Source organism: Nomascus leucogenys, chromosome X, assembly GCF_006542625.1.
Source record: "Nomascus leucogenys isolate Asia chromosome X, Asia_NLE_v1, whole genome shotgun sequence".
Taxonomy (NCBI): domain Eukaryota; kingdom Metazoa; phylum Chordata; class Mammalia; order Primates; family Hylobatidae; genus Nomascus; species Nomascus leucogenys.
This window is the reverse complement of record NC_044406.1, coordinates 42,733,859-42,758,822: the sequence shown is the minus strand read 5'-3', so window position 1 is coordinate 42,758,822 and position 24,964 is coordinate 42,733,859. Positions and strand designations below refer to the sequence as shown.

At 50.7% G+C, this 24,964-nt stretch overlaps 1 protein-coding gene across 3 annotated transcripts; it reads left to right on the top strand.

Annotated features, from left to right (window-relative positions):
- The first annotated feature begins 9,884 nt into the window (after positions 1–9,884).
- Positions 9,885–17,581, top strand: WDR13 (WD repeat domain 13). Of its 3 annotated transcripts, none has more exons than XM_030806797.1 (10): positions 9,885–10,007; positions 10,351–10,430; positions 11,137–11,343; positions 11,740–11,849; positions 11,974–12,104; positions 12,707–13,014; positions 14,173–14,353; positions 14,454–14,595; positions 16,666–16,784; positions 17,242–17,581. In XM_030806797.1, exons 3-10 carry the CDS (start codon positions 11,338–11,340, stop codon positions 17,424–17,426), a joined length of 1,182 nt encoding a protein of 393 aa, XP_030662657.1. In that variant the 5' UTR covers positions 9,885–10,007; positions 10,351–10,430; positions 11,137–11,337; the 3' UTR covers positions 17,427–17,581. The 3 variants fall into 3 exon arrangements, with proteins under 3 accessions (XP_030662657.1, XP_030662655.1, XP_030662656.1); XM_030806795.1 differs by having other exon boundaries at positions 9,891–10,007; positions 11,103–11,343; XM_030806796.1 differs by lacking the exon at positions 9,885–10,007 and adding an exon at positions 10,029–10,047 and having other exon boundaries at positions 11,103–11,343.
- The last annotated feature ends 7,383 nt before the right edge of the window (positions 17,582–24,964 follow it).

The window sequence follows — 24,964 nt, the reverse complement described above, 5'->3', positions numbered from 1 at the left end:
TTCAAGTATACACCACAGTGTTATTAACTATAGTCACCATGCTGTACATTGGATCTCCAGAACTTACTCATGTTATAACTGAAAGCTTGTACCCATTGACCAAAAATTCCCCCAGCCCTTAGTAACCACCATTGTACTCCATTTCTATGAGTTTGACTTTTTTTAAGCTGCACATACAAGTGAGATCGTGCAGTACTTGTCTTTCTACGAGTGGCTTATTTCACTTAGCATAATGTCCTCCATCCATGTTGCAAATGGCAGAATTTCCTTTTTTAAGGCTGAATAATATTCTACTGTACATATACACCTCATTTACTTTATCCACTCATCTGCCATGGACATTTGGGTTGTTTCCACATTTTGGCTATTGTGAGTAATGCTACAATGAACATGGAAGTGCATATATCTCTGAGATAGTAATTTCATGACTTTTGGATATATACCCAGAAGTGGGATTGCTGGATGCTATGGTAGTTTATTTATTTTATTTATTTATTTTTTTAGACGGAGTCTCGTTCTGTCGCCCAGGCCGGAGTCCAGTGTTGCAATCTTGGCTCACTGCAAGCTCCCCCTCCCAGGTTCACGCCATTCTCCTGCCTCAGCCTCCCAAGTAGCTGGGACTACAGGCACCCGCCACCACGCCCGGCTAATGTTTTGTATAGTAGAGACAGGGTTTCACCATGTTAGCCAGGATGGTCTCCATCTCCTGACCTGGTGATCCGCCCACCTCGGCCTCCCAAAGTGCTGGGATTACAGGCATGAGCCACCACGCCCGGACTTGGTAGTTTATTTTTAATGTTTTGTGGGAACCTCCACACAATTTTCCCTACTAGCTGTACTAATTTACATTCCTACAATAGTGTATAGGGGTTCCCTTCAACACTTGTTATCTTTCCTAATTTTTTTTTTCTTGAGATGGAATCTCACTCTCTCACCCAGGCTGGAGTGCAATGGAACAATCTCGGTTCACTACAACCTCCGCCTCCTGGGTTCAAGTGATTCTCCTGCCTCAGCCTCCCGAGTAGCTGGTGTTACAGGTGCCCACCACCACACCCAGCTAATTTTTGTACTTTTAGTAGAGATAGGGTTTCGCCACATCAGCCAGGCTGGTCTCAAACTCCTGAGCTCAGGCAATCCACCTGCCTCGGCCTCCCAAAGTGCTGGGATTACAGGCATGAGCCACGGTGTCTGGCCCTTTCCTCATTTTGATAGTGACCATCCTAATAGGTATGAGTTGGTATCTCATTGTGGTTTTGATTTGCATTTCCCTGATGATTAGTGATGTTGAGCCCCTTTTTGTATATCTGGTGGCTATTTGTATGTTTTCTTTGGAGAAATGTCTATTCAGGTCCTTTGGCTATTTTAAAATCAGTTTATGTGGGGTTTTGCTATTGAGTTATATGAGTTCCTTATATATTTTGGATATCAATCCCTTATAAGATAAATGGTTTGAAAATATTTTCTTCCATTCCATAGGTTGCCTTTTCATTTTTGTAGATTGTTTTCCCTTTGCTGTGCAGAAATTTTTTAGTTTGATGTAGTCCCACTTGTTTATTTTTTTAAGACGGAGTCTTGCCCAGGCTAGAGTGCAGTGGCATGATCTCGGCTCAACCTTCGCCTCCCAGGTTCAAGCGATTCTCCTGCCTCAGCCTCCTGAGTAGCTGGAACTACAACTGTGCACCACCACGCCCGGCTAATTTTTGTATTTTTTGTAGAGACAAGGGTCTCACTATGTTGCCAAGGCTGGTGTTGAATTCCTGGCCTCAAGAGAGCTTCCTGGCGGGGTGCGGTGGCTCATGCCTGTAATCCTAGCACTTTGGGAGGCCGAGGTGGGCAAATCACTTGAGGTCAGGAGTTTGAGACCAGCCTGGCCAGCATGGTGAAACCCGGTCTCTACTAAAAATACAAAAAATTAGCCAGGTGTGGTGGCAGGTGCCTGTAATCCCACCTGCTTGGGAGGCTGAGGCAGGAGAATCGCTTGAACCTGGCAGGCAGAGGTTGCAGTGAGCAGAGAGAGCGCCACTGCATTCCAGACAGAGTGAGACTCCGTCTCAAAAATAAAAAAAAAAAACCAGCTCCTCCTGTCTTGGCCTCCCAAAGTGCTGGAATTACAGGCATGAGCCACCGTGCCCAGCCAGAAGTGTATTGTTTAATTTCCACATATTTGTGAGTGTTCTGATTTTCCTCCTTTTATTGATTTCTACTTTTATACTATTGTGGTCAGAAAGGCTCTTGATATGATTTCATTCTTCTTAAATTTGTTAAAACTCGATTTTGTGAAGTTTCATTATATCATGCATTGGTGGGGTCCACCTACAATAAGCTAAAACATTGCTGTGTGATGTAATGTTAGGGAGTGGGAAGCATTAAGGGAAATAAAGCAGGGTGGGGGTGGAGAGTGAGATGTGCTGGTTTACACATGGCAGTCAGGGAAGGTGACTCTGAGAAGGTGCCTTTCAACAGAGACCAGATGTTCAAGGGAGAGCAGTCAAGGAGGATATCCAGTGGTCTAGTTCGTGGGAATGGTTCCTCCACAGCGCTCTGGCTCCCTTGCACGTCTCCACATGGGCCACGTAGGTAAGCTGATGTAAGTCTTGGCAGAACACCCTGTAATCCTCGGAACACAGAGCACAGAAGGTTTGTAGGTAGTTCTCACAAGGCCATTTACCATTCACCTCCCTATCTACCAAGAAGCCTGTTGTGAGACAGTTTTCTCCCCACCTCCTGAGGTTCTGGTGGGGTTTGAGGCTTTCTACCCCTCACCTCTGGGCTATAGAACTGCTTAGCTGCAGCATGAAATTAGCTCCTCAGAAACAAGGTGTCCTGCCACCTGGTGTGTGGTCATCTCGCCCCTTTCATTTCGGTGTTGCCCGGCACAAGGGACATGAGCCAGAATCTGTGGATGTTCTTGCTTTCGTGGTCCATGTAAGTAACATCTGGATGTAACAAGGGCTCGTTTCATTTCCGGCCAAACCTGTCAGCCTTACCTTGCTTCGACATCTGGAAGAGGAGAATTAAAGGCAGAGGGAAAAGCAAACAGGTGCAAAGGCCCTGAGGCGGGAGCTTGCTTGGTGTGTGGGGAACAGCAAGAAGGCCAGCGGGGCAGGAGCAGAGTGAGCCAGGGGCCAGTGGCGGGTGGTGAGGTCAGGGAGGGCCCGGAGGGCCTCGTGGGCCATGGAGAGGACTTTGGCTTTTTCTCAGAGAGAGATGAGAGCCACAACAGGGCTCCAAGCAGAGGAGGGCCCTGGGCTGACTTGGGTTGCAACAGCATCATTCTGGCTGCCGTGAGGACAGATTGAGGAGAGGGGGCGAGGACAGCAATGGTGAGGAGGCTGCTGCAGTCATCCAGACCAGCGATGGTGGTGGCAGCAGTGGACGCTGAGAGGAGGGCTCAGATTCTGGCATATTCTGAAAGTGGAACTCATGGGGTTTGCTGACAGATCAAGCAAAGTGAGGGCAGAATGACAAAGTACTTGTTAGCAATCCACACTAGACGAGCTCACAAAAAGTAACTTGACAGTTGGTGTTAGTGTTGTGGTTAAGAACAGGGATTCGGAGCCAAGTGGCCTACGTATAAATCCAGTTTCATTGCTTACTGGCTGTGTGACCTTGGGCAGGTCACTTCCTCTCTTTGTTTTCATTTCCTCACCTGTAAGATGAGATGGCAATAGTATCTACTTCATAAGGCTGCTGTTGTAAGGATTACACAAGGTTTTCTATTAATGTAAAGTGCTTCAGGCTGGGCGCAGTGGCTCATATCTATAATCCCAGCACTTTGGGAGGCTGAGGCGGGTGGATCACTTGAGGTCAGGAGTTCGAGACCAGCCTGGCTAACAAGGAGAAACCCCATCTCTACTAAAAATGCAAAAATTAGCCAGGCATGGTGGCGCATGCCTGTAATCCCAGCTACTCGGAAGGCCGAGGCAGGATAACTGCTTGAACTCGGGAGGCAGAGGTTGCAGTGAACCGAGATTGCGCCATTGCACTCCAGCCTGAATGACAGTGAGACTCCGTCTCAAAAAAATAATAAATTAAAATGAATAAATAAAGTGCTTCAAAGAGTGCCTGGCATAAATAAAGTGCTTGTTATTAGTGATATGACCATAGGATGAGAAGTGTCAGGGAAGTGAGTCATAGCAGAGAGCATTCCAGATACCAGGAACACTTTGTACAGTTTTCAAAGCATGTGACAGGAAGCCAGTGTGGCTGGAACATAACCTGATGGAGTAAGAGTGCCAAGGGGTGAGGTTGGAGAGGAAGCCTAGGAGGAGATCAGCCCCTCATGGTAGCTGGATGCCATTGCAGACCTTGGCGCATATAGCAGTCCTGGAGGTCAGAAGAGACCAGGAACAGAACTAGATCTGGGACTTAGTGCTGGGGGTGCACAGAGCTAGGAGAAGGACGGGGCATTATTGTCAACAATGCTGACTGGTTACCAGGGGTTGGTGGTTTCTGGTGTCCAGGATAAGAAACAGTCCAGTTCAAGCATTAGGACAAATACCTAACGCATGCGGGGCTTAAAACCTAGATGATAGGTGGATAAGTGGAGCAAACTACCATGGCACATGTATACCTATGTAACAAACCTGCATGTTCTGCACAGGTATCCCAGAACTTAAAGTAAAAAACAAAAAACAAACAAAATACAACAACAACAAAAAAACAGTTCGACTTCCCACTGGAGTCCAAATACTAGTTCTAATATTGTCTACATCTGTGGCCATGGGCAGTAAACCCCTCTAGAGTTCACTTTCCTTATCTTCAAAATGGGGCTTAAATGTCATACCTACCTCCTTAGGTTTGTGACAGTACATATAAGATCAGTATAGTCAGCACTCAGTAATGCAGGCTATCACCACAACCAGGTGGGACCTATCCCAGGACAGCAAGGGTGGCTTGACATTTGAAAAGCATGAGATGTAGTTCAACATATTAGCAGGAAAGAAAGAGAATCAAGGGCTGTAATCGCCTGGGACTGTGATATGAGATCCAAGGGCTAAACACTCACAGACCTGCAGTCTAGCCCTGAATGCCTCACTGGGCAAGCTGAATTGAGATCTTAAGACCAGAGTGACCCTAGTCCTACCCCTGTGAAGTGATTTCCGCTGGCTCTGAATCCGTGGCCGACAGGCTTCAACGGCCACCTTATCCTCACACTCAGCAGTCCAAGGCTTTGTGCATTCTGGTTTCAGTTCAAATTTATTTTTCACACCTGCCCCCCAGCAACAATAACCAAACTACTATTTTTCTTTTTTAAAGAAGAGTCTCACTCTGTTGCCCAGGCTGGAGTTCAGTTGCGTGATCTCGGCTCACTGCAATCTTCACCTCCCAGGTTCAAGCGATTCTCCTGCCTCAGCCTCTTCAGTAGCTGGGATAACAGGCACCCACCACCATGCCCAGCTAATTTTTCTACTTTTAGTAGAGACGGGGCTTCACCATGTTGAGCAGGCTGGTCTCAAACTCCTGGCCTCAAGTGATCCACCCGCCACGGCCTCCCAAAGTATTGGGATTACAGGCGTGAGCCGCCGTGCCCAGCCAAACTACTATTTCATTTACAAGTTTACCAATTTCTTACATTATTATTTTCTTACTGTTGATCTTGGCAGTTAGAATCGTAGCTCCAGGGACTGAAGAAGTATCTGTCAGAAGGCTGGCTCGCTAGTTCAGCATGCCAGGGACCGCTCAGTGCTCTGTTTGAGGCTTTTTCCAAATGCAGAAATTTTATTTCTGACTTAGGGCATAGAGAGTTGTCACCAACCCCCATTTGGGGGTTGTGAGAACTTTGGCTTCAGAGGCAAATGTTTTCCCATCAGGAAATGATGAAAGTTATGACCTCATATCCCAACCCCCACTCGCCCCATTTAGGAAGAAACTTCAGGGATAAGTGAATGAGGATTCCGTGTCTCCACTCCAATTACACCTCAGCTCCATGGCTCCTCCCGTTTCTCTCTCTGGCCTTGATTCTCAGCACACCTGTACCCTGAACCACCTACACTTTCCCACCTACACTTTTACTTTGTCCCCTGAAGTTGGGGCCCAACTTGAGATTTTATTTCAGCCTGTGGTAGCAATGAAAAGCAGACACAGCCAATGTGGTCCACTGCGTTCCTTTGCATTTCTTGTTTTTTTTTTTTTTGAGACAGGGTCTCACTGTGTTGCCCAGGCTGGAGTGCAGTGGTGTGATCACGGTTCACTGCAGCCTCAACTTTGCAGGCTCCAGTGATCCTCCCACCTCAGCCTCCTGAGTAGCTGGGACTACAGGTGTACACCATCACGCCTGGTTATTTTTTTCTATTTTGTAAAGATAGGGTCTCACCATGCTGTCAGGCAGGTCTCAAACTTTGAAAACTAACCGAAAGCTTGTAACAAGCAGAGGAATGTTCAATCAAGAAAAACCAGCTGAGTGGCTCACGCCTGTAATCCAGCACTTCGGGAGGCCAAGGCAGGCAGATCACCTGAGGTCAGGAGTTCGAGACCAGCCTGGCCAACATAGTGAAACCTGTCTCTACTAAAACACAGAAACTTGCCAGGCGTGATAGTGCACGATTGTAGTCTCAGCTACTTGGGAGGCTAAGGCACGAGAATCGCTTGAGCTGGGAGGCAGAGGTGCCCATGTTGGCCAGGCTGGTCTCTAACTCCTGGCCTCAAGTGACCCACCCTCCTCAGCCTCCCAAAGTGGCGGGATTACAGGCGTGAGCCACAGTGCCCGGCCAACAAACCTTTCATTAGCTTGTTTTGTCTAGTGTCTTATAGCCTTATAGGAAGAGGTTTTAAAAATAATTTTTATAAATTTAATATGTTAATATTGAAAAACAACAATAAAAGAATTCATTCCAATGGTGAAACAGAATTTCCCAGGTATCCCTGACTCGAATTCCTGACTCTTCTGTTATTTCATTCAATCATATTTCTTTGGAAGTAGAGTGGTGGGATGAAGGGGCAGGGTTCTGTTGAGAGAAGGTGGAAGTGAATGGGAACGGTATTTATCACAACACTCTTTATGGTGAAAAAAGAACATGGAAATAAACCCAATGCCAGTCACAAATAGGGGACCAGTTCAGGGCTGGGTGCAGTGGCTCATGCCTGTAAATCCCAGCTCCTTGGGAGGCTGAGGTAGGAGGATGCCTCAAGGCCACGAGTTCGAGACCAGCCTGGGCAACATATCAAGACACCCCCATATCTCTCTCTTTTTTAAAAAAACAAAAACAGAAAACAGGGTCTCACTCTAACATCCAAGCCAGAGTACAGTGGCATGGCTCACTGCAGCCTTGACCTCCCAGGCTCAAGTGATCCTCCCACCTCACCCTCCTGAGTAGCTGGGACTATAAGCACACACCACCACACCCAGCTAATTTTATTTTTGTAGAGATGTAGTCTCACTGTGTTGCCCAGGCTGGTCTCAAACTCCTAGACTCAAGTGATCTTCTTGCCTTGGCCTCCCAAAGTATTGGGATTACAGGTACAAGCCATCATGCCCAGCCCACCCCATGTCTCTCTCTGTTTTAATTAATTTGTTTATGTTTGAGATGGAGTTTCACTCTTGTTGCCCAGGCTGGAGTGCAATGGCATGATCTCAGCTCACTGCAACCTCTGCCACCAGGGTTCAAGTGATTGTCCTTGCCTCAGCCTCCCAGGTAGCTGGGATTACAGGCTCCTGCCACCATGCCCAGCTAATTTTTTGTATTTTTAGTAGAGACAGAGTTTCACCATGTTGCCCAGGCTGGTCTTGAACTCCTAACCTCAGGTGATCTGCCCGCCTCAGCCTCCCAAAGTGCTGGGATTACAGGTGTGAGCCACCACATCCGACCTCTTTTTTTTTTTTTTTTTTTAGAAACAGGGTCTTGCTCTGTTGCCCAGGCTGGAGTATAGTGGCACGATCACAGCTCACTGCAGCCTTAACCTCCCAGGCTCAAGCAATTCTTCTGCCTCAGCCTCCCGAGTAGCTGGGACTACAGGCATGTACCACCATGCCTAATTTTTGGTAGAGATGGGGTCTCACTTTGTTTCCCAGGCTGGTCTCAACCTCCTGGACTCAAGTGATCCTCCCGCCTCAGCCTTCCAAAGTGCTGGGATTACAGACATAAGCCACTATGCCCAGTTGACACCATGTCTTTTTTTTAAAAAAAATATCTTAAGGGAACCAGTTCAATAAAATGTCACCCTTGAATTCCCTGGGCTTCAGATATCCTCATCTGTAAAATGGGGATAGTAATAGGACCCACAACCTTCAGTTATTATGATTAAATTGGCCAGGTACAGTGGCTCACGCCTGTAATCCTAGCACTTAGGGAGGCCGAGGCGGGCGAATCACTTGAGCTCAGGAGTTTGAGACCAGCCTGGGCAACATGGTGAAACCCTGTCTCTACCAAAAATAGAAAAATTATCCGGGCGTGGTGGCAAATGCCTGTGGTCCCAGCTCCCGGGAGGCTGAGGTAGGAGGACTGCTTGAGCTCAGGTGGCAGAGATTGCAGTAAGCCAAGATCGTGTCACTGCACTCCAGCCTGGGTGACAGAGTGAAACCCCATCTCAAAAAAAAAAAAAAAGATTAAATAGATTAATATATGTATAAAATACCTTGAACAGTACGCAGCACATTGTCTCATAAATATTAGCTGTTCTTAAGGTTACACGTTTGTGCAGTGAAATAGAGTTTATTGTTTATCAATCATGTTACAAAAGAGTATTTAATATGAAAAGACACTGATAAGCTTGTTACAGGGACAAGGGAGATGCTGAGTCAATACAATACAGTGTGATCTTTTGGTGACTTTAAAACATTGTTGAATTGATTGTATTTGTTATAAAAATAATGTGGCCGGGCGCGGTGGCTCACGCCTGTAATCCCAGAACTTTGGGAGGCCGAGGCGGGCAGATCACGAGGTCGGGAGATCAAGACCATCCTTGCTAATATGGTGAAACCCCGTCTCTACTAAAAATACAAAAAATTAGCCGGGCGTGGCGGCGGCCGCCTGTAGTCCCAGCTACTCGGGAGGCTGAGGCAGGAGAATGGCGTGAACCCGGGAGGCGGAGCTTGCAGTGAGCCGACATGGTGCCACTGGACTCCAGCCTGGGCGACAGAGCGAGACTCCGTCTCAAAAAAAAAAAAAGAAACTCAAGCCTCAAGCTTTCTGGGGCCATCCAAGTCCAACTATCCCCGTCACACACACACAACCGATCTTACTCATCCCAGGGGTGTGCAGAGGCCCACTGCAAGACCTGGTGAACTTTCAAGGCGTCTTTGCATATATGATGATTTTTTATTCTATTATTCAAGTTTTGCTTGGACAAGATTGTGCTGCTAAAAAGCGGCCTACACCACTTTTTTTTTTTTTTTTTTTGAGACAGGGTTTCACTCCCGTCGCCCAGGCTAGAGTGCAGTGGCGCGATCTCAGCTCACTACAACCCCGCGTCCTGGGCTCAAGCGATCCTCCTGCCACAACCTCCCGAGTAGCTGAGACTACAAGCGCCCGCCACCATACCCCGCTAATTTTTGTATTTTTAGTAGAGACGGGGTTTCACCATATTGGCCAGGCTGGTCTTGAACTCCTGGCCTCAAGTGATCCACCTGCCTCGGCCTCCCTAAGTGCTGGGATTACAGGCGTGAGCCACCGCGCCCGGCCCTACACCACTTTTAAAAGTCGTGTCTCTTCTCTTTTTTATAATGTTGTACTTCTGATTTCTAGGGAATGATTCGCAAACTCACCCCTGACGCTATGTCCCTTGGACATTATCCTTGTATATACAAAAAGTGCCATTAACGAGTGGGTAGAACTCGAGGGGTGGAGCCTCCGTCCTTGGGCTTGAAGCGAATGTCCCTCAATGCGCCTGCGAGACTCCCACGCCCTGGGAAGGATGCCTATCGATTCGCTCTGGGCTCGGCAGCTCTTTCTGATAGCAGGCAGCCATCTTGCCTGGAGCCTAAGAAAGGGAGGAGAGACAGAAGGAACCTGCGACAGTGGTCTCAGGGCCGCTCCGGGGGGCCTCAGGAACCGGAGGCAGCCCCGGAGGTGGTCCCCGATCCCGGGCTATGCTCTTGGACCTGAGAAGGGAAGGCGGAGGGCGGCGGGGACAAGATGGGTGGGGAATGTCAAGCAAGGAATGCTAGGCGGGGGAGGGGCGTTGCTATGGCGACTGGGGAGGGGCGGTGTCTGTTCTGAATCGCTGTGTGTCACCCGGGCGCTGCCCAGGAAGGGCAGGGCTGGGGTGATGACCATGGTAACAGCCGGGTGGGAGTTCGTGACATCTCCGGCGCGGAGGGACTCGATGTCTATGGCAGTGGTCGCCTGGCGGAAGGGACGGAACTAGATCCCTTCGCTCGGGACGCTCACATTCCAGGCCCTTGTCCTGCAGGCTGCCGCGGGCGGACACGCCAGAGGAGGAGGCCGGGGAATGGCCGCGGTGTGGCAGCAAGTCTTAGCAGTGGACGCGAGGTGAGGCGTGGGGTCAAAGCCCATGGGAGCAGAACTTACTGTGGTGCATGCGCAGTGGCGATTAGTGAGGCTGGGCGGAGAACTTGCTTTATGCGGCTGCGTGGGCATGCCGGAGGTGAGCATGCGCAGTAGTGGGGGCGGGCACGCCCGCGGTGAGTTGGCTGGGCCGGAGAGGATTCTAAACAGCAAGCTGTGAAAATGTGGTCAGATGTGGGCATGCGCAAAGAGGCTGCATGTGAGAGGGAGGTGGGGCTCAGGCTGGTGACATCCTATCCCCTATGGGTGCCCCCTAGACTTTTTTTTTTTACATCATCACTTCCCCATTCTGACCCCATCACCTTCCAACGGTGACCCCCATAATGTCAGTCTGACTTCTGTCGCCCCGGTATACTGACCCTAAATATTGTCTGCGCTGACTCAGTCACCCCGTAGGGACCCCAGCACGGCAGCAGACTGACTGTTGTCTGCAAACTGACCTCATGACCATGCTCATTATTACTGCAGACTTACTCCCACCACAGGACCAAGAGGTCCCCCATCACCACTGCTAGTCATTCTTACCACCTAGGCCCCAGTCACTGCCACACACCTCACTCTCCTGCCCTACCCCCCCGAGCTGATTGATTCCCTCTGTCCTGTGCCTGCTGCCTGCCCTGCATCCTGACCCTGCAGGTACAACGCGTACCGCACACCAACGTTTCCACAGTTTCGGACGCAGTATATCCGCCGGCGCAGCCAGCTGCTGAGGGAGAATGCCAAGGCTGGGCACCCCCCAGCGCTGCGTCGGCAGTACCTGAGGCTTCGGGGGCAGCTGCTGGGCCAGCGCTACGGGCCCCTCTCCGAGCCAGGCAGTGCTCGTGCCTATAGCAACAGCATCGTCCGCAGTAGCCGCACTACTCTTGACCGCATGGAGGTGAGCTCCTGGCCACATTCACCCCCTGGGCATACCCTGCCTGCACACATTCACTCCACTGACTTTCATCAAGCACCTGCTCTTTGCTGGGCACTGTTCTGCATCAGCAGAGGACAAAAAGATAATATGCCAAGTAAATCAGTAAACACACAAACTTGGTAAACAGGTCAATAAACATATAGCAAGCCCTGTCTTGAGTATCTGCTGAGCAGGGGGAGGGCCGGAACAGCAGAACTTGTGAGGAAGCCATTGCAGTAGTACAAGTGGGCAGCGGTGGTGGTGGCAGGGGACACAGTGAGAAGTGATCTGTCTCTAGGTAGATTTTCAGGGCTCTACACCTCAAAGGTTCTCAGGCTTTTTGCAAAATGCACCCACCCTGACCCTCTCCATTTGCAGGACTTTGAGGATGATCCTCGGGCCCTGGGGGCCCGTGGGCACCGTCGTTCTGTCAGCAGAGGCTCCTACCAGCTGCAGGCACAGATGAACCGTGCCGTCTATGAGGACAGGTATGCACCAGAGGCAGCCAAGGTGGGGGGCGGGTTGCGAGGAGGAGAGGGGCCCTGGGGCAATGGCAGACTGAACACTCTCGCATCTACCTCCTGTCACCCCTCACTTCCTGTTGGGGCCCAGGCCCCCTGGCAGCGTGGTGCCCACATCAGCGGCAGAGGCAAGTCGGGCCATGGCCGGGGACACATCACTGAGCGAGAACTATGCCTTTGCGGGCATGTACCATGTTTTTGACCAGCACGTGGATGAGGCAGGTGAGCCAGTGGGTGGCGGGTTCCATCACCAAGCATTTGCCCAAACTGTGACAACCAACCAAGGCATCTTTTTCTGAATCCGAGGCCCCTGGCATACCTCCAAAGGAGGAATGACCATCCATAAAGCCTTTTGTAGACTGAAAATCCCTCTGCAAAGTGGTCAGTGCTTCGTCTACTGGAAAGGGCCTCAGAAGCCTAAGAGAGAGCGCTTTGCAGCAGGCTGCCTGGGTTCCTGAGTCACTTGGAAGAGTTCAAAGCCTTTGCTAATGATAAATCCCCTTGCAGAGGGCAGAGTGGGCTACAGTGTCAAGGGTTTTGCAAATTGCCAAGACCTTGATTATAAAGTGTTTGCTAAGACAGGAACTTTTTCACGTTGCAGAAGACTTTTGCAATCTGCAAAGGAGCTGCTAAGACTTAGGGAGCTTTGGCAGAGGGTCTTCTGGGGTTACAGTTTCCTTTGTCAGCCAAGGAAAGCCCTTTGCTGAGACCACTGTGCCTCATGCAGTGGGGCCCCAGCCCCAGGCACACACGTCAGAGCCTTTTAGAGAGAAAAGTGCCCAGTGAGTGTGCAGACTCCCACTAATGGCTTCTTGGCATTGCAGTCCCAAGGGTGCGCTTCGCCAATGATGACCGACACCGTCTGGCCTGCTGCTCACTCGACGGCAGCATCTCCCTGTGCCAGCTGGTGCCTGCCCCACCCACAGTGCTTCGCGTGCTACGGGGCCACACCCGCGGTGTCTCCGACTTCGCCTGGTCACTCTCCAATGACATCCTCGTGTCCACCTCACTGGATGCCACCATGCGCATCTGGGCCTCTGAGGATGGCCGCTGCATCCGGGAGATCCCTGACCCCGATGGCGCTGAACTGCTCTGCTGCACCTTCCAGCCTGTCAACAACAACCTCACTGTGGTCAGGCTCCAGGACACCCACTCACCAAGGGCTGGTGGGCTGGGTCAGGAAGGCTGTCTGAGGGAATCAGAGTATAAAGAGGGACAGACAGGGGGGCCTAGGACCCCCCCACCCCCCTCACCCAATCTCATCACAGCAGTCCTAGTGTGGTCAGACTTAAAAGGGAAGCAGATCAGAAGATAGGGGAGTGGGCCGGGCCCGGTGGCTCACGCCTGTAATCCCGGCACTTTGGGAGGCCAAGGTGGGTGGATCACGAGGTCAGGAGATCAAGACCATCCTGGCTAACACGGTGAAACCCCATCTCTACTAAAAATACAAAAAATTAGCCGGGCGTAGTGGCGGGCACCTATAGTCCCAGCTACTTGGGAGGCTAAGGCAGGAGAATGGCGTGAACCTGGGAGGTGAGCTTGCAGTGAGCTGAGATGGTGCCACTGGGCGACAGAGCAAGACTCCGCCCCCCCCCCAAAAAAAGGGGAGTGCCATTCTTGGTCTGGGATGGCCTTGCTGTGGTACACTTCAGGGAGCACGGGCCAGGGGCAGGGTTCTGGCTCTGGGCCCCCTTTGGTCCCATCAGCTGCAGTCCTACAGTTTTCCAACTGCAGGGGCTACCTCTGAGGAGCAAGATGATGAGTCTGAGCCTCGTCTGGTCTGTCAGTGGCCACACCATGTCAGACTCCAGGGTAGATTGGTCAGAGAGCAGGGGAAGGACATTAGAAAGTCTGGCGTGGCCCGGGGTGGAGTGGGGTGAACTGCAGAGGAACAGACCAAGAGTGAGCTTGTGGTCTGGGATCCTCCCCGCATCAGCAGCAGCCCCACAATTTCCAGAAAGGAGCAGTCAGGGAGCAGGGGAAAGCTGGGATCACAGGCCTAGGCGGGCCCTGTGGTTCTCACACTGTAGGAGGACCGGCCAAGGGGCAGCATGATGGCTCTGAAGGCCCTTTAGTCCTATAGGCAGGTGGCCTACGCTGGGCAGATTGCAAAAGGGGATGGCTAGGGAGGTGGATTCATGCCTGGTCACCTTCTTGTCTACCTGCCACAGCCCTACTGTGAATAGACTAATAGGGACCAGCCAGTCACATCAACAGCAGCCCCACTGTGGTCAGACTCAAGGAGGGCCTGGCTGGAAGCAGGATGATGGTCTGTGCATTCTCCGCACAGGTGGGGAACGCCAAGCACAACGTGCATGTCATGAACATCTCCACGGGCAAGAAAGTGAAGGGTGGCTCCAGCAAGCTGACGGGCCGTGTCCTTGCTCTGTCCTTTGATGCCCCTGGCCGGCTGCTCTGGGCAGGTGATGACCGTGGCAGTGTCTTCTCTTTCCTCTTTGACATGGCCACAGGTAGGCAGACAGCAGGCCTGCATCTGGGTGCTCGCCCTCCAGCCCTCCCAGGGCACAGCCCTCACCCTCACCTTTGCCTTCCCTCCCTCTGCTGCTGCAGGGAAGCTGACCAAAGCCAAGCGTTTGGTGGTGCATGAGGGGAGCCCTGTGACCAGCATCTCAGCCCGGTCCTGGGTCAGCCGCGAGGCCCGGGATCCCTCACTGCTCATCAATGCTTGCCTCAACAAGTTGCTGCTCTACAGGTGGGTCCCCCATCAGGGTCTCCTGGACATGGAGGACCTGCCTCCTCCAGCACACTGGGACAGTAGCTCATCTTCTCCATCAGGTTAATTTAATTGAGGGAGCAGTAGTAGCAGTAACAGTAATAGCAGTAGTGAGCGCCTTTACAGCCATCACTGCGGCCAGGCCCTGTTCGAAGCAGTTTCCACGTATCACCACATTCAATCCTTGCACTGACCTGTGAGGTAGGTGCTGTTATTATCTCCATTTTGCAGGTGAGCAAACTGAAGCATAAAATAGATTAGGGCTACTTAAAGCAGAGGCCTGTTTTCCTTTCTTCCTTCCTTTTTTTTTTTCTTTTTTTTTTTTTTTTTTGTGGGGAGCAGTGTGGGGATTATTGTCCCCACTCACATCTGTCATGTTACCCAAATGCAGTTCTCAGCCTGGGCCACACATTGGAATGACCTGAAGAGCTTCAAAAACTCCTGCCTGGGCCCCTCTACAGGCCAGTAATTTCAGAAGCTTTGGGATGGGCCTGGGCATTGGTAGATTGAGAAATTCCCTAAGCGATGTCTGGCCAGGCCTGAAAACCACTGCCTAACAGGATGCTTTTTATTCTACCCCTTTATTTCTCTCCTCTTTTTTAAACAATTTCTGTATATATACTTAAAAATTTTTTAGTTTAAGTGTACCCTTAAGTTTGTGCCCATTTCCCACAGCCTCTCCTTTCTTCCTCCTGCCACCTCCTGCCTCCTCCTGCCACAGTAAAGCCCATTAACGATCCACATCTTTCCCCATATCCTTCTCTTTCCACAAATCCTAGGCGTATACACATATCCATGTATGTTTATGTTTGTTTGTGAGACAGGGTTTTGCAGTTACCCAGATGGGAGTGCAGTGGCATGATCATGGCTCACTGCAACCTCCAACTCCTGGGCTCATGCGATTCTCCCACCTCAGCCTAAGTAGCTGAGATTACAGGCACACGCCATCATGCTTGGCCAACCTTTTTAATCTATTTTTTGTAGAGATGAGGTTTTGCTGTGTTACCCAGTCTGGTCTTGAACTCCTGGCCTCAAGTGATCCTCGCACCTCGGCCTCCCAAAGTGCTGGGATTACAGACGTGAGCCACCTTTCCTAGCTCCCACCAGTTTTGAAGGAAAGACGTTTTAAAGAAATGGCCTTTTCCGGCCAGGCACAGTGGCTCACGCCTGTAATCTCAGCACTTTGGGAGGCCGAGGCGGGTGGATCACCTGAGGTCAGGAGTTCAAGACCAGCCTGGCCAACATAGTGAATCCTTGTCTCTACTAAAAATACAAAAATTAGCCAGGCGTGGTGGCAGGCGCCTATAATCCCAGCTACTCGGGAGGCTGAGGCTGGAAAATTGCTTGAACTTGGGAGGCGGAGGTTGCAGTGAGGCGAGATCGTGCCATTGCACTCCAGTCTGGGTGACAGAGCCAGACTCCATCTCTTAAAAAAAGAAAGAAAAAAGAAATGGCCTTTCCTACATTTCGAGTTTCTCACCAGGTGATGCCTTGTGGAAACCCCCCAGGTTACCTGTGGGGACAGTGGTTTATTCTCTCTAAGGGCTGTGCAGTTTTCCAGTGTGGGCGTACCATGGTGTGTTCATTTCCTCTCTTTGTGCCTGTCTTAACACCAGGATCTTTTAGAGACCCTTAGAAAGAAAAACTAGGGAATGAAACTGCAGAGGCTCCCATTTATATCAACAGAGACAGTTTCTGAACCATCAGTAACTCATACATCAGCCCCTATTTATAGTTTATGTAGTCGTCTCAGAATTGGGTTTCATAAGCTGGGTATAGTGTGTGCCTATAGGTAGTCCCAGCTACTTGAGAGACTGAGGCTGGAGGATCACTTGAGCCTAGGAGGTTGAGGCTGCAGTGAGCCGTGATCGCACCACTACACTCCAGCCTGAGTGACAGAGTGAGATCCTGTCTCAAAAACAAACAAAAAATTGGGTTTTATGAACCTTGTAAAGAACTTAGGCACAGGGGTGTGGACACAGGCCCACAACTTGTCTCCCTGCTAGGGCTGGGGCTGTGTTTTGACCCACTCTCTCGTCCTCCTCTCAGGGTGGTAGACAACGAGGGGACCCTGCAGCTGAAGAGAAGCTTCCCCATTGAGCAGAGCTCACATCCTGTGCGCAGCATTTTCTGTCCCCTCATGTCCTTCCGCCAGGGGGCCTGCGTGGGTAAGTCCTGTAGGGACAGGGGATCTGGGTGGCTGGGGAGGGGCAGGAACCGGGGCTGGTGCCAACCTGGCTCAGACATCAGGACACCGATGCCCTGACTTCCTGGACCTCATGACCCCTCCTGCCCCAACAGCCTCACTGTGGAACTTACAGCTCCAAACAGCTCAGAGAACTCACAGTTTGCACTTGATCTCGGCCGAAAGGCCGAGAAGTGATGAAAACTCACACTTTGAACGCACTTACTCCCCAAACAGCCCAGAGACCTCGCACTCTGCACACAGTACCAAAACAGCCAGGTGACCTCCCACCTAGGAATGGGGCCCCCTCAAACCTCCCCAAGCCATGCTAGGACCTCACACCTCAGACATACACCCTTCAACACCTCAGACACCTCAGGGACTTCCCACCAGGGGCACCCCAGGCGCCTCCCGATGGCCTCTCCCTCTCACCTCGACAGTGACGGGCAGTGAGGACATGTGCGTGCACTTCTTTGATGTGGAGCGGGCGGCCAAGGCTGCTGTCAACAAGCTGCAGGGCCACAGTGCACCTGTGCTTGATGTCAGCTTCAACTGCGACGAGAGCCTACTGGCCTCCAGTGACGCCAGCGGCATGGTCATCGTCTGGAGGCGGGAGCAGAAGTAGGGTCCTGTCGGCCCTGCTGCTGTCCTCCATCCCACCCCTCTTACTCCAGCCTCGTGTTGTAAATAAAGTTTCGGTGGTCGTGCTGAGGGCCGGCTCCCAGCTCTGCCGGGGACGGACAGGGCAGCGGGCAGCTCCAGGAACACGGTGGAACGGGGTTCATTGACTCATTTGTGCATTCATGCATCGACGGATTCATTCATTCCACAAGCATTGATTGAATGTCTGCTGGGTTACAGGCCCTGCCTTAACTGTTTTACACATTCATGCATTCGATAGACATTAGTGAGCCCTGACCGTGTGCCAGGAACTGTTCTAGGCACTGGGGATACTGCTCTGACCTAAACTGACGGAAATGCCTGCTCTCATCAGGCTTGCATCATAGTGGAGACAGTAGACAAAAATATGGAACAGGCCAGCTAATGATGAGTGATATGAAGAAAATAAAGCAAGGATGCGAGACAGAGCTGCAGAAGTTGGGGGAGTGGGCTCTTTATGGTGACAGCATCAGGGAAGATGATCCTGACAGGGTGACTTTTTTGTTTTTGAGACAGGGTCTCACTCTGTCACCCAGGTTGGAATGCAGTGGCATGACCCTAGCTCACTGCAGCCTCAACCTCCAGGGCTCAAGTGATCCTCACTTAAGCCTCCCAAGTAGCTGGGTCTACAGGTATGTGCCACCACACTCGGGTAATTTTTGTATTTTTAGTAGAGACGGGGTTTTGCCATGTTGCTCAGGCTGGTCTCGAACTCCTGGGCTTAAGCGATCCACCCGCCTCAGCCTCCCAAAGTGCTGGGATTACAGGCGTGAACCACCACGCCTGGCTCAGGGTGACATTTAAATAAAGACCTGAATGAAGTGAGTAGGAGTCATAGCGTAGGGTAAGAACATTCCAGGCAGAGAGAAAGCCAGCCTAAAGGCACTGAGGCTGGAGCGCTCCAGAAGGATCATTGTGTATGCCAGAGTCTTGCTGGACCAGAGTGTGACAGTAGATGAGGTCAGACGGGCCAGATGCTTTATGGGCCACAGTTAGGACTTTGGCTTTTTTCCTGAGTGGGGGTGACCAGAAGGTGTCAAGCAGAGGAGGAACATGATCTGACTTGGTCATAGAGGCTCCCTCTGGCTGCTGAAGGGAACAGATTGGGGGTGGGGGTAGAAGCAGGGGACCCAGCAGGAGACCCCTCTGAGCACAGTGATGGGGACTTGCACCGGGGTAGTGAAAGTGGAGGAGCTGGCGGGGGCGGGGAGGGGGGGTGGAATGTTGGGTCGGACCCGCAGAGGGTTCACTATGTTAGGCTGCAGGACTCTGCTGCCTCCTCAGGGGGCGATATTCCCAACCCCTCTGTGCATTGTGTTGTTTACTGAAAGCAGCGAGCAGAGGTGTTGAGTCCTGGAGCCCCAAGCTGGTGCAGGAGCAACCGGAAGTTAAGGCTGACCTGGGGCCTCCTGCTGTGTGGTGGAATCTCCATCCCTCAGACCACCCCTGTCTCCTCCCAGCCCCATCCAGGGTACAAATTCCAGCCCTGGAACAGCTCAGAGACCAAAAAGTGATGTTAAGTATTTGAGGGGAGCCCCAAGAGAGGAGAAAAAGCTTTGAGTATTGATGGGGGTAAATAACCAAAATCGCTTATCAGTGGCCTGCGTCACCAGAAACTGTCAAAGTTACCTGAAGCAGCAAAGAGGCTCTTGGTCCGGCCCCTCCCTTCCTTCTCAGTTCCATTTGTTGCCACATATGCGTTGACTGGAACTGCGACTGACATCTTGGGACCTTAGGGTCAGTCCACAGCATGGTAGAGACTCCAGCTTGGCCCAGCGTTGCTGAGCTGCTGAACTCGCACCAACAGTCTTGTTGGAGGGAAATAATCTCCCGTTTATTCAGTCCAGTTATTTGACAGTGTGGTTACTTGCACCCCAAGCATTTCTAACTGGCACTTCCATCTAATAGACCTCAGGGTACATGGTGGTGAGATAGGGACATCAGTGAGCTGGATTGTTCCCGTGGTAAAGGTCATGTATGTGTGTGTGTGTCATGGTCCCCAATACCAGTCCCAAGCCCAGTGATTTGCTAGGAGGACTCCCGAGACTCAGTATGTGGTTGTATTCATGGCTATGATTGACTTATTACAACAAAAAGATACGGAGCAAAATCAGCAAAAAGAAATGGTGTGCAGGACCAACTCCCAGAGAGACCCAGGCACAAGTTTCCAGGGCTTCTCTCTCATTGGAGTCACACAAGATGTGCTCGGTTCACAGTAATGGGTTGTGACAATACATGCGAAATGTTGCTGACCAAGGAAGCTCAATTAGAGACTCAGCACTCAGAGGTTTTTTGTTGTTGTTGTTGTTGTTGTTGTTTTGTTTTTTTGGGAGGGGGTGGGGTCTTGCTCTGACGCCCAGGTTGGAGTGCAGTGGCGTGATCTTGGCTCACTGCAGCCTCCACCTCCTGGGTTCAAGCAATCCTCGGGCCTCAGCTTCCCGAATAGCTGGAACTACAGGCGCGCACCAGCAAGCCCGGCTAATTTTTGTATTTTTAGCAGGGATGGGGTTTCACCACGTTGGCCAGGCTGATCTTGAACTCCTGACCTCAAGTGATCCTCCCACCTCAGCCTCCCAAACTGCTGGGATTACAGGCGTGAGCACCTGGCTGGTATCAAGTTTTTATTGCGGTATGGTCACATAGGCACCCCCTGCCTGGCACCTACCCAAATCCCAGACTCCCAAAAGGAAAGCAGGGGCTCAGCATAAACCACCGTTTTTGTTTTTTTGTTTTTTTTTTAAATTGAGACGGAGTCTCACTCTGTCGCCAGGCTGGAGTGCAGTGGCACGATCTCGGCTTACTGCAACCTCCGCCTCCTAGGTTCAAGCAATTCTCCTGCCTCAGCTTCCTGAGTAGCTGGGACTACAGGTGCCTGCCACCATGCCCAGCTAATTTTTGTATTTTTAGTAGAGATGGGGTTTCACCATATTGGCCAGGCTGATCTCCATCTCTTGACCTTGTGACCCGCCTGCCTCGACCTCCCGAAGTACTGGGATTACAGGCGTGAGCCACCGCTCCTGGCCCACTTTTTTATACAAACAGCTTAGGTAGAGTAAGCCATTCTTTTTTTTTTTTCCTTTCTTTTTTTTTTTGAGACGGTCTCACTTTGTTGCCCAGGCTGGAGTGCAGTGGCTCAAACACGGTTCACTGCAGCCTCAACCTCCCAGGCTCAAGCGGTCCTGCTGCCTCATCCTCCGAAGTAGCTGGGACCACAGACATGCACCACCACGACCCCAGCTGATTTTTGTAGAGATGCGTTCGCCATATTGCCCAGGCTGGCCTTGAACTCCTGGGCTCAAGTGATCCTCTCACCTTGGCCTCCCAAAGTGCTGGCATTACAGGTGTGAGCCACCACACCCGGCCAGAGTGAGCCATTCTTATCTCTTAGGGAATGGTGGGAACCCTCCTGGAATCTATGTTCTTAGACACCAGCCAAGGGCCAACCTTGAAGCAGGCCTTTCCAAGGATTGCAGTCGAGGCCTGCTCTGTTACTGTTTTTCTGCACAGTGTGCGACACCACACAGATGCCCAGTTTCCACCAAGGTCTGTGGATGGCAGGATAATTTTGAGGAACCTCCTTTTTCGCTAACACTTTCTTCTTTTGTTTACACTCTTCACATTCTCTATTGAGTCTGGATTCAAGATGATTGATCGTGAATATTGTTGTGCATGATTTTGGGGGTTTCCTCCTTGTGAAATTTTGAGGTGGCAGATTTGACATTCTACTTTAAACTCATCTTGGTGGTACTTTTCTTGACTCATCACCTAAGGGGGAATAAATAATGAAGAAAGAATAAAAACAGTGTTATCAGTCACATTTGGGCCTCGGTTAACTTGTTCAGCATCACTGGTTTCACATCAGATCTGAAGCTCTGTCAGTCATTCCACTATCAATTCCACTCTGGTCTTGCCTCAAGTCAAGGCTTCGATTAACTGTTCCCTGCCCTTTGTCTGACTTTGAACCTGTGTGTTTGTCAACTACTTCACCATCAAGAGCCTCTCTGGGCCAGGCGCAGTGGCTCACACCTGTAATCCCAGCACTTTAGGAGGCCAGGGCAGGCGGATCACGAGGTCAGGAGATTGAGACCATCCTGGCTAACACGGTGGAACCCTGTGTCTACTAAAAATACAAAAAAATTAGCCGGGCGTGGTGGCACGTGCCTGTAGTCCCAGCTACTCGGGAGGCTAAGGTAGGAGAATCACTTGAACCTGGGAGGCGGAGGTTGCAGTGAGCCGAGATCGCGCCACTGCACTCCAGCCTGGGCGACACAGCGAGACTCCGTGTCAAAAAAAAAAAAAAAAAAAAAAAAAAGGCTGGGCTCAGTGGCTCACACCTGTAATCCCAGCACTTTGGGAGCCCAAGGTGGGCAGATCACAAGGTCAGGATATCGAGACCATCCTGCCCAACGTGGTGAAACCCTATCTCTACTAAAAATGCAAAAATTAGCTGGGTGTAGTGGTGCGTGCCTGTAATCCCAGCTACTCGGAAGTCTGAGGCATGAGAATCACTTGAACCCAGCAGGCAGAGGTTGCAGTGAGCCGAGATCACGCCACTGCACTCCAGCCTGGCAACAGAGCGAGACTCTGTCTAAAAAAAAAAAAGCCTCTCTGGTCTCAGAACGAAGCTGGGCCTTTGTTAACTATTACCCCACTGGTGTACCACTGGTCAAATCTCAAACCAGGGCTACTGTATAATATTTCACTAGCAATTGGCTTCTGATCTGACCTTGAACTGAGCTTGGGCTTCTATTAACTACTGTATTTTGTGATCAGTGCCCTTTTGCTCCATTCCAACCTCGAGGACCCTCAGTCCTGACGTTGCATCTGGGCCTCTGTTAATTATTTCACCACCAATGCCCTTATGGTGTCAATTCCAGTCTGCACTTCTGTATTAACGGTTGTACCACTGGCTGGGCACAGTGGCTCACACCTGTAATCCCAACACTTTGGGAGGCCAAGGTGGGCAGATCACCTGAGGTCGGGAGTTCGATACCAGCCTGACCAACATGGAGAAGCCCCGTCTCTACTAAAAATACAAACTTAGCCAGGCGTGGTGATGCATGCCTGTAATCCCAGCTACTCGGGAGGCTGAGGCAGGAGAATTGCTTGAATCCGGGAGGCGTAGGTTGCAATGAGCCGAGATCGTGCCATTGTACCCCAGCCCTGGGCAACAAGAGCAAAACTCCGTCTCAAAAAAACCCCAAATGACAACACCACCACCACCACCAAAACAGTTGTACCATTAATGCCCATGGAGTCTAAACTTAAGCCCAGGCCTCTGTTAACTAGTCTACTATCACTGACTCTTTGGTCTGACCTCAGACCTGGGCATCTCTCTCTCTCTTTTTTTTTTTTTTTGACACAGTCTCACTCTGTCGCCCAGGCTGGAGTGCAGTGGCGCCATCTTGGCTCACTGCAAGCTCCACCTCCCGGGTTCACGCCATTCTCCTGCCTCAGCCTCCTGAGTAGCTGGGACTACAGGCACTCACCACCACGCCTGGCTAATTTTTTTGTATTTTCTAGTAGAGACGGGGGTCTCACCATGTTGACCAGGATGGTCTCGATCTCCTGACCTCATGATCCGCCCGCCTTGGCCTCCCAAAGTGCTGGGATTACAGGTGTGAGCCACCGTGCCCGGCCCTGGGCATCTCAATGTTTCTTTCACCAGTACCTATGACCTCAAACCCAGGCACTTTATTTATTTATTTATTTATTTATTTATTTATTTATTTATTAATTAAGACAGAGTCTTGCTCTGTTGCCCAGGCTGGAGTGCAGTGGCACGATCTTGGCTCACTGCAACCTCTTGCTCCTGGGTTCAAGTGATTCTCCTGCCTCAGCCTCCCGAGTAGCCAGGATTACAGGTGCCTGCCACCAAGCCTGGCTAATTTTTGTATTTTTAGTAGAGATGGGGTTTCACCATGTTGGCCAGGCTGGTCTCAAACTCCTGACCTCAAGTGATCCTCCTGCCTTGGTCTCCTAAAGTGCTGGGATTACAGGCGTGAGCCACCATGCCCGGCTGACCTTCATTTGATATTCTAGCTTAAAGGTCCTTCTGGTCTCAAATCAAACGTGGACCTTGGTTCAGTTTTCATCCAACAATGCCACATGGGTCATGCCTGGTCTTCTTTTTAACTATTCAACCTTCAGTCTCCTCTGATCTGACTTTGAATGTAGGCCATTTTAACTCACACCATCAGATTGGTCTGATCTCAAATCTGGTCTACTGTTAAGCATCAGTGTTCTTCTGGTTTGTTCTCAAAATCTGGGTTCTCTTTTCTTTTTTTTCTTTTCTTTTTTTTTTTTTTTTTTTCAGACGGAGTCTCGCTCTGTTGCCAGGGCTGGAGTGCAGTGGCGCGATCTCGGCTCACTGCAGCCTCCGTCCCCCAGGTTCAAGCGATTCTCCTGCCTCAGCCTCCCGAGTAGCTGGGACTACAGGCGCATGCCGCCACCACGCCCGGCTAATTTTTGTACTTTCAGTAGAGACGGGGTTTCACCATGTTGGCCAGGATGGTCTCAATCTCTTGACCTCATGCTCTGCCCTCCTCAGCCTCCCAAAGCGCTGGGACTATAGGCGTGAGCCACCACACCTGGCCACTGGGTTCTCTTTTCTAGTCATTCCACATTCAATATCATCCTGGTCCCTAATCAGAGCTGTTCCACTATCCTTGCTCTCTAGTCTGTCTGATTCTTAACCAGGACTTACATTTCCTATTTCATATTTAAAGATCTACTAGTCTAGTTAGCCAACACAGCCATTTAACTATCCCCAAATCTTTCCACTCCAAGCCTTCTCAAACCAGTCTTCTGTTAAATACACCACCAACTCCCATCTGGTTTGACCTTGAATCTGATCCTCTGATAACTGCTCCATCGCCAGTGTCCTGTGGATCTGTCACTGAACTTGTACAGTTATCTCTTCCAACACCAGTGCCCCTAGAGTGTGAACTCAAACCCCAGGCTCTGTTAAGTATTCTAGACTCGAGTCCACTCTGAACTGACCTCAAACCTAGATTTTTTTTTTTTTTTTTTTTTTTTTTTTTTTGAGACGGAGTCTCGCTCTGTCACCCAGGCTGGAGTGCAGTGGTGCAATCTCGGCTCACTGCAAGCTCCACCTCCCAGGTTCACGCCATTCTCCTGCCTCAGCCTCTCCAAGTAGCTGGGACTACAGGCGCCCGCCACCACGCCCGGCTAATTTTTTGTATTTTTTAGTAGAGACGGGGTTTCACCCTGGTCTCGATCTCCTGACCTCGTGATCCACCCGCCTCGGCCTCCCAAAGTGCTGGGATTACAAGCGTGAGCCACCGCGCCCGGCCTCAAACCTAGATATTAATTCGATTGTCCTCATCCCTTTTTCTCTGGTCTGACCCTAAACCAGGGTCTCTGTTAACTGTTACGCCTGGAATGTTCCTCTAGTCTGAGTTCAAGCATTTGCTAACTATCCCAATATCAAATCCCACCTCTTTGTCTAGATATTTAACAGAATAATTAAAGCAGAACTAA